The 10,208-nt window shown below is 39.7% G+C and overlaps 1 protein-coding gene across 1 annotated transcript; it reads right to left on the bottom strand.

Annotated features, from left to right (window-relative positions):
• Positions 1 to 9,364: 9,364 nt before the first annotated feature.
• On the bottom strand, positions 9,365 to 9,778 carry LOC112177335. The gene has a single exon (XM_024315633.1). It carries the CDS (start codon positions 9,776 to 9,778, stop codon positions 9,365 to 9,367), a length of 414 nt encoding a protein of 137 aa, XP_024171401.1.
• Between the last annotated feature and the right edge of the window lie 430 nt (positions 9,779 to 10,208).

Raw genomic sequence — 10,208 nt, 5'->3', positions numbered from 1 at the left:
TATATTTCATAGTTACACAATGAACAATGAAATAAAACTGTAAAAAAAATCAATGAACAGTCTTGACCGGTCAAGAAAAAAAACGGGTGCTAACCCATATCCAGTGGCAGTGAACAGTAACTTGATTGGTCAAATTCTTGACTTTTCGACCTTGACATTTCTTGACTACGGGTGAACTTGCTCTAACATTCTTTAGTCAAAAACCAAAATCATTTCATAAATTAATCATTTTAGAGAAGCAATTAAGCTCAAGCTCAGATGTGGTTGGGGTCCACATCTCCCCCATCTCAAGCCATTTGGCTTTCGTTCTTCATTCCTTAGCCAAAATAGCTAAGCTTTTGACTAATAAGTCAAAATGACTATACAAAGTGAATGGTTCGAGATGCTCCCAAAAAAAGCCAAAGCCATTTTGGCTTTTGACTACACCGATTGGAGATGCTCTTATATCTCAAACCGATTAGAAGGGTAGCAAAAGTGATTAGACATGTTATCTCAAACCAAAATACATATAGGGACCTGCCATTAAGAATCTCAAATCGATCAAGTCACACACATATACACAATTTGACAAATCCATGTGCTGCCACACTGAGTAGAATTATTGAAATGGAGGAGGACCTTGAAAACGAAATAAAGCAGTTGCTGAATTATGCAAGTGAAGCAATGACCCTTGTTGTCGGAGAGAATGTATTACTTTTTCGATTAAGAATTCAGCCCTGATTGGAATAATAAGGATGCTGGAACATTTGCTATGTGCTTCTTCGTCTTTTCGATCTTGAGTCAAACCGAACAAATCCAAATGTTATGTGATTAACCTTGAAGACTGAAGTGATTGTATTTTTCTCTTTTTGGGTGGGAATAATAATATGACATGTTGGTTGATCGACTTGAACAAGGTATGAACATTGGAATATATTGATCTCATCAGAAAGCTGGTGAATATTATAACAGAAGGTCAATCAGATTTCACCTCTTGTACGTATAGTCAAACCATGCATAACACTTATCTTTATTCCAAGATCACAATTGCGAACCAAGCTGGAAGAAATTTCATTTTCGTAACCTTTTCATTTTAGCAAGAATGTCAACTAGCTAGGAAATGAGAAGTTGGTTTGGGTTGCATCGATGACACTACATTTGAAGTTGCCACACCAAATGTTACAAATGGATGTGTAAAAGCCTAAAAGGGATGTAGGTTTTGTTTAAGGGTTTGATGTATCACATGCAACGACTCAGTATTGAGATTTTATTTGAGCACGCATCTTCACGAAATACATGTAGTCAGACGTACAAAAAACATTCACAGGTTAGGTCTTTCTCTAATTTTTTTTTAAAATCGCATAGCCATTTAAGTACTATTGTTTTCGTTAATGTTTATACAACCCATTGATGTCCACGGCAATTAACTTCTTGCAAAATTATATATATATTTCAAAAGGAGTTTAGATTGTTGAAGTGTCTGTGATCATGTGTGTGTGTGTGTAAAAACATGTATACAGATGTAATTCTCTAATTTTATCGATAATCGTATAGCTATTTAATTACCATTCGTTAATGTTCATACAACCCATTGATGTCTACGGCAATTAACTTCTTGCAAAATTATATATACATTTCAAAAGGAGTTTAGATTGTTGAAATGTCTGTGATCGTGTGTGTGTGTGTAAAAACATGTATATAGATGTAATGTACGTGTGTGTGTGTATATAAATGAACTTTTCTCTCTGCCTCCATGGTTTATGCCGTCAAATGAACAGATTCATGATATGTAGCAAGTTGCTTGACCACAAAATTATGCTACATATCTGCACTAGTAATCTATATGCTGCTTGCTTAGCTTTTGCATCTTTTTTGACCCGATCGATGCGCGCGCGCGTGTGTATATATATATATATATATATATATATATTTTTTTTTTATATATAGACACACACACACAACATGAAGTACCATTCCATGCCAAGTCTAGCTTAATGGATAAAAAATGGACTGCCCTGGTTGGCTGATTGTTGCTAGCAAGGAATATATGCATGCGACCATTAAAATCTGAATCTAGCTCTAAATCAACCCAGTACTACTCACTTTCAATGGCTATATATATATATATAGAGGGGTAATTGGTAACAAGGAGCATAAGCAACTGATCAATCTAGAGGAGGAGAGGTCTAGTATGAAGGTAAAGAGAGCCATGTTTGGTAGCCAAGGATGACTTGCCTAAACTAATCCTCCACAGCTTGGTTTCTAGTTAGCTGTAGCTAGCTAGGGTTTCAAATTTGTTTGGGGAGCTCTCTTAGGCAGGTCGTCCTTGGCTTGTCTGACTGGCTCTTATCTTTCATGTCAGACCTTCATCTCTTCCATGTCTCTATACGTATCTACGGATAAGCTAGCGCATGTGCATGCAGGACCGCATGCAATGTTTCCTTTACTAATTTGTGGCTTTTTATCGTTTTTCTTACTTAACAATGTGACGTGAACATATTTTATCCTTGTTCGATTTTGCAATCAAAATGAGATTCAAACTTGGAATCTCACTACTCCACAACGATAATAAACACCATGCAAGTAAAAGTTATAGCAGTTGAACACTGCTTGACACGTACAAACACGAATATGAAACATTTCAATCAATCGTATATGGATATGTGTGTGTGTGTGGTCAATAAACCACGGGTGTTTTTTCAATTTTCAGTAATTATGGTCATTTTACTGTATATGTTGCTTTGCCAGTTTTATATGATTTTTACTGGGTTTTTACTGAGCAGAAATGATTTGTAGATAATGACTTGTTTTAGAGTGACTATTCAATATTTCCTTATTCATGTTATACACGATTTTATTGTAGGACTATGTTTGCGAGAATGGATATGTCCGAGCACGTACTTCCTCACCGCGGCATCGGCAATGTCCAATGGTTCCTCCATCGGCTGCGGGATATGGCTACCGTTTCGGGAGAAGCATTTCATTATGCTCTTACAGGACTGTTTGCTGACCCTTTGATACGCCATGTCTTGCGCACTAATGATGATCAAAATTCATTCTACTGCATTGGTCACCAGCCCTAGCTATCACTTCCACACTCTGTAAGTAGCAAATTATATGACCACGATTACGTGTACATGTTAGATTGGTCTGACTTTGAGGCATCAGTCCAAGGATGGGATCGAGATCCATTTCGCTTTTGAGCTACTTGAAACGTTGTTGACATTTCCATTCCGGCCATGTCGATTTCCACATTTGGCGGTTCATCGTTAAGATTGTTACCTCAAGGATGGGAGATGTGCACTTAATAACATAATAAATACCATTCGGTTGTTGCTTTACAACCATGCTTTATCGGAACTTCGGAAGCATGGCAAGCTATGTATGTGTTCAATACTTACTCATGCGTTCAAGTGGTTCTTTGGCCACGGTTTTCACATATGAGGACGATAGCCTCATCGGAGTTTTTTTTAATTTTTTTTTAAATCAAATAAGGGATTATGCGATATTAGTTCTTCGGAAGCCGACAATGTAGAGAGTAAGTCCCACTCTCAATCCCAACGGAGAAGGGTCTGCCACACTTTGGAAACCCACCGCTCGTCCTCTTATTCATATTTTATTAATAAAAAAAAAGAAAAGGAAAAATACAAAAAAGAGGGGGGGGGGGGTGGGACATAAACCTTACCCCAAAAAACCAGAGAAGCAAATAAACCACAACTCTAATCAAGCATTACACTAATAAGGAATGCTCTCATATGATGGTGCGGTTGAGTACCAAGCAAGAAAGGAGACAGAGTAGATGGTGCGGTTGAGTACCAAACTAATGCAGTTGATGCCAAACTCATGTTTGTCAACCTATCAGCAACTGTATTCCCTTCACGGAGCACATGAGAGCAATGAAAGGTCAACGAACGGATACGTGCTAAACAAGTCGACCAAGCAATCTGTAGAGGCCAAGGAGGGACAAATGAAGAAGAGACAATGCAAGCAAGAACATTAGTGGAGTCACTTTCAAGCCATATGTTATTCCATCCAAATTGAAAAGCGAATTCAATTCCAATAATGACACCCATTAGTTCAGAGAAAAAAGCTGTCTGATGACCAAGTCCTTGACAAAAACCACCAAGATAACAACCATTCTCATCCCTAAAAACTCCACCACATACAGCTGGTCCAGGGTTACCCTTAGCTAAGCCATCCGTGTTGAGTTTGATCCATGGAGTAATTAGTGGATGCCAAAAAATCAAGCGAGGAGCTACTTGTCTTCGTGAAATCGGTTGAATACCCAAACCCACAAGCAACTGAGAATCCACCAAACCAACTGTGTGTCCTGGTGTATGGGGTACGATAAAGTGAAGCCTTGCTCTAATGGAGCGAAAAACACGTAATAAAGAAGGAATTTTATTGTCAAAGCAAAGCTTGTTACGCGTTTCCAAATTGCCATGAGTGCATAAAGACAGCCGGCTATCCAAAGATTCTTCAATTGAGGTGAGAATGTTTTACCCTTGATTGTATTCCATAAATCAACAATTGTACCGTGAGATGGCAAAGAGTAACCAAAGCAACATGCCAACCATTGCCATACCTGTTGAGCAAAGGAACAAGAAACAAACAAGTGGGTGGAGTCTTCAACAAACCTGAAAGAGCAAAGTTGACAGACTGAAACTGTAGGGATGCCTCTTTTTTGAGGTTGCTCATCGGTAGGAATTCTATTATGGAAAAGACGCGCGGGCAAGCATGGCATAGCAAGGAGGAATAAAGTGTCTCCATATAGTAATGAATTCGGCAACTGAAGCAAAACATCGGCGAACCACATTATATCCCTTAGAAAAAGAGAGTACCTGAGCTTGATTTTTCCCAAATTAAAATATCCTTCTCCGGTTCATATGGAAGAGGAAGGTTGGTAATGTCAGCAGCCAAACCAGGAAAAATATTTGAAAATCCATGTGGCAAAACCCATTGTTGATTAGAAATAAACAACTCAACCTTAGTCTTTAAAGGAACCGGGAAATTATGAGCCTGAAGCTTATCAATAATAGGAATATCGACCCACTTATCTGACCAAAACATAACTGACTTTCCATCTCCAATTAACCATCTAGAATGTTGAAAAATTAGAGGAAGAGCAATTTTAAGTCCATGCCAGATGGAAGAGGCCCAGTAACTATACCGCATCTGATGACAAATAAAGAACAGCTGACAAGCAAAAGATCCCCATAGCGATGCAGATGTGATAGTGCTCCAACCTAAGCTCTTTGTTAAAGGACTGCAGACTTCACAACCCAAGACCACCCTCTATCTTTGGAGCACAAACTTGTTGCCAGGAAACCGTTACAATTTTCTTAGTGGCTAAGTCTCCCGACCATATAAAGTTTCTGGCACAAGCAGACAAATGCTTTAGTAATGAAGAAGGCCACAGATAAACAGAGAAGCTATGAAGTAATAAGCTCTGAAAAACATCATGAACTAGCTGCATTCGCCCTGCCAACCTGCCAAACGAGACTTTGCTTTATCAGCAATACATTGAAGATGAGCACGTCTTGGCTTTCCTTTAAAAATTGGTACTCCTAAGTAAGTGGAGGGCACAACCCCTAATTTGAAGCCCAAAACACGTTGTACGTGGCTACGCCGATGAGAGTAGGAAGTCCAAAAAAAAAAAGTACTTTTTTCTTTGTTTACCAATTGACCTGAAGCAGCACCATACTTATCAAGGAAGAGTTGAAGGTTCTTGAGAGACGAGTTATCACCACGACAAAAAATAAATAAATCATCATCAGCATAAAGCATATGTGTTAGTGTACAACCCCATGGCAAGGAAATAGACTTCACCCGCCGAGTAGAAAATATAGATGAAAGTCCCCGACTTAAAGCTTCTTCCGCCAAACAAAATAGAAGAGGGGAGAGAGGGTCTCCTTGCCTCACACCACGAGCACAAGAAAAGAATCCATGAGGAGACCCATTCAACAAAACAAACAACCTAGCAGAATGTAGAATAGTGCTAACCAAGTCCATAAATCTTGCAGAGAACTCGAATCGAGCCATGACATGAAATAAAAATTGCCAATTCAATGTATCAAAAGCTTTAGCAATATCAACTTTAATGCTCACATTGCCGCCAGCTATTTTTCGATCCAGTAAATTAAATCCTTCTAAAACAAGCCCAATGCAATAAGCTATTCTGCGCCCTCTAAGGACAGTTGTCTGCTGATGAGAAATTATCCTAGAAGCAATAGGACTCAATCTATCTGCCATGATCTTCGGTATAATTTTAAATAGGAAATTGGCGAGTGCAATGGGCCGAAATTGGGAGATCTTATTAGCCCCTTCAATCTTTGGAATCAACACAATGAAATTGGAGTTGGCCTTAGGATATAACCAGTTTTGCTGAAAGAAGAACTAAATAAAAGCAATAATATCCTTACCAACAATATCCCAACAATTTTGATAAAAAGAACCTAAAAATCCATCAGGACTGGGAGAACTAGTAGGATCCATAGAAAATACCGCACTACAAATCTCATCTGAAGAAGGGACAAAAACCAAACTGGAGTTCTCATCAACAGATACCATATTAGGAATAACTCTGCAGAAATCAGCCACACCAATAGGGGCAGCCCCTGGGCCACATAGATTCATACAGAAATTAACAATATGACCAGCAATGCTCTACAAGGATGAGAGTAAAGTAGCCCCATCTTGTAAACTATGAATTATAGCTCGAGAACATTTATTCCGAGCATATGCATGGAATAAAGATGAGCATTTGTCACCTTCCTTAAGCCATCGAACTCTAGCTCAATCTCTCCAAAAAGCCTCAGAACGACTAGTAGCCTCAAGCACAACAGCTTTAGCATTTACTTTCGCCTCAAAATTAATATCAGAAGCTCCATTTGAAGCAATTTCTTGTTGAATGGCAGTCAGATTAGCACGAGTTGTGTCAAGGTTTTGATGGACATTCCCAAATACTGTGGTGTTCCAATTTTTTAGACAAGCCTTCAAGGCCCTCAGTTTCTGCAGAGTAACATACATCGGGCACCCTACTGACATTGTAGTGGACCAAGAACTGGCTACTAGTTCCTTAAAAGAGGAATGGAGAAGCCACATAGATTGGAAGCGAAACGGCTTTGGACCACTTAGCAGAGACTTACTTGCCAAGAAAAGAAGGCTGTTGTGATAAGAGACTACAAGTGGAAGAGCCAAGCATCTAGACATTGGCCATGCAACAAACCACCGGTCATCACATAAAGAACGGTCAAATCATCGCTCCAAATGATGTTGACCCCTCCCTTTAGACCATGTATAGAAAGCCCCAGAAGTATCCAAGTGCGTAAAGTTGCAAAGAGTAGTGGTACTCCGAAAATCCTCACAAGAAGAACGATTTGGGATGCCCCCTCCCATAGCTTCATGAGCCCCTAAGATTGCATTGAAATCTCCAATGACCATCCAAGGGACAGTGGCACTCTGCCGGAGAGTTAACAATTCACACCACAGCGTCCTACGCTTGGCAATTGTGGTGGGAGCATAGATAAATGTAACCTGAGTGAGAGTCCCCTATACTGTAAACTGAATAGTAATTTATTGATCTGAAATAGAAACAAAGGAGATATCGTAAAAACTTAAAGAAACAAGAAGCCAAATATTAGGAAGGAGATAACCTCTGTTGTTCAAAGAAAGTAGTTAAAGATTTAGTGAAGCCCAAAAAGAGGCTGGCACAGAGTCAAAAGAAACCATCGGCTCAGAGAGACAAACCAAGTCTGGACAATGCTGACAACAAATAGCTGATAACTCAGAGCGAGAATCCATGTTAGCAATACCTCTAATGTTCCAATAGAGTACCTTCATTGGAATCGCTTTGGCTTATTGCGATCCCTAGATGGGTTGATGCGTACAGTTGGAGTATTGGTAATCTTCTTTCCTCTTTTCTTTTCCAACTTCTGTTGGGATTTTGTAAGTACTGGAATATCTTCTCCATTTACAAACCTCGTAACAACATCCAATTCTAAAGCAGCACGAGAATCTGAAGGGCCAAACCCAGGGGGCCGGGTGGACCAAAACTAGGAGGAGCACTAGCTGGTTCTACTGTTTTTACCATTCCATCATGCTCCTCCTAAAAAATGGCACTCCAAGTGCGAGAAGGAGAGTTACTGACTACACGCATTTATATACGTGTAATTATATCTAAAATACTAGAATTAAGCTAATCCTCATGTCAATTATTACGTAACTAATCCATTTTTATTTATTTTGTAGGAAATAAGCGGAATTGCGGAAACCGAGAAAAATTAGTGTAAAAGCAGAGCAAATTAGAGTTTTCGACAAAATAAAAAATTCTCAACGTGGTCAACGTCAAGGAAGAAATGAAAAGACGATAATGAAAATAGTGGTAGAATTGCATTGGCTTAATTAACCTAACCTTAGGTTAATTGAAGAAAACGTGGACATGCATGCTTTGTTTTAATTGGTTGGGTGCCAATACAGCCTTGACACATGGCATGCAGCTGATTTCTTAATTAAACCAATGTTTAATTAAATGAATGCTAGTGGTCCATGAGACGGAGACGTGATCCATTCCTTTTGGGCTCTCACAATAGCCGGCCTATCACTCTTTCTCTCTCGACCATGAAGCCCACAGCCACACGCACGGCCCAACATCATTCCCTATCTCTCTCATGTGCAGCAGTCGCCATATATAATCATCAATTCATTCTCTACAGAGAGAACCTGGAGACCTACAATGCCGCTCAACACAAAAACAGGGCAGCCCTTTGGGCTGCTCTCCTCCTCCTCCCTTTTTCATATTTTTGTTAGTTTTATTTTAGAGAATTGAAGGATGTACCACCCAAAGCTTCAAGGATTCATCAAAGGGGAGACTCTACAAGATTCAAGATTTGGGTAATTGTGGGAGTTATAATTCAAGAGTAGTCATGTTGGCTTTCTAGCTAATTGTGGCTATCCTTGTTTTCTCCTACACTTCTCTTTTCTTTTCTCTTTGAATTTGGTATCTTTGATGTTCATAATTATGAGTTGTGAGTAATTTTCTTGTTAGGGGTTAGGGTTGTGTCCCTAACCCAAATTTTGTGTAAAAGATGTTTAATTTAATGTAGTTACTAACATAAGAACCACTATCAGAGGAGTCATGACCCTCATATTTCGAGTCACCATTGGCGTCTGTCACTAAGTGACCAACTTGTTCTATCATTACAGCTTCTTTATTCCCAATTCCTTTGTTTCTACCAGGACTCTCATTATGCCTACTTGGGGAGGCAATATTAGCAGCTTCATTTTGATCAATCTGAACAACCTGTTTGTCTAGGTTAATAGCTTCACTGGTCACTAATTGCTCCATAATGGGTGACTCCTCCACCCTATTCAAAACGGGTGACTTTTACACCCTGCTCACAATGGGTGGCTCTTCCACCCTGTTCACTCCCTCTCTTACAACATCATTGATAGTCTGATCCTTGTTAGCAGCAACACCATCATTGTCAACATGCAACTTATTTTTGACTCTATATTCTTGGTGGAACTTCGTTTGCTTGGCCCTTACCTCTTTGGACTTCAATTGTCTACAATTCTTCATTTCATGCCCTATAAGACCGTAATGAGTACATAGAGGTGGGAGATTCTCATACTCAATCCCAACTGGAAAGCAAAGATTCTCTCTTTCCACCATGATCGAGGTGGGAAGTGTACCTAGGAGATTAACATCCACTAGAACTCGAGCATAATATCCAAATCTCTGCTCTTTAGTTGCCGCATCAAGCTGTAATGGTGTACCAACACCGCTAGCGATTTCCATGATATGTTGCTGATGCCAATACTCTTGACTGAGGCCAGAAATTCGGACCCATAATTGAGCATGTGTTTGAGGATGAACTTCTCCAGGTTTGAAGTCTGGTTGCCATTGCAACAATCGAAACAGTCCTGACTTAAGAGTGCAAGTACCCCTCCCCCCCCCCCCCCCCCCCAAACCTTGCGCATATCAGCTTCATAACCAAAATGGAGATCATAATAACCCTTGCCTATAGGGACAAGCCGCCATAAAGAGTTTAGAGAAACTTTAAGGGACTCTGTTTTCATTGGAGTTGCGCCTTTCCGGAGAAGTAATCGTCCGATGAGATTAGTGCGACATGCTTTAATCTACTCTTGGTAGATTTGCTCATTGATCTTGACATACACGGTATCGCCTCGAATGGTCGGCGCTGGCAATTGGCTAAGTGAAACATTAG

The sequence above is a fragment of the Rosa chinensis genome, chromosome 7 (assembly GCF_002994745.2).
Source record: "Rosa chinensis cultivar Old Blush chromosome 7, RchiOBHm-V2, whole genome shotgun sequence".
Classification (NCBI taxonomy): Eukaryota; Viridiplantae; Streptophyta; class Magnoliopsida; order Rosales; family Rosaceae; genus Rosa; species Rosa chinensis.
This window is presented reverse-complemented; position numbering and strand designations above follow the sequence as displayed.

Coding starts and splice junctions, on each gene's coding strand:
- LOC112177335 (XM_024315633.1), bottom strand. CDS start 9,778: ATGGAAATCGCTAGCGGTGTTGGTACACCATTACAGCTTGATGCGGCA.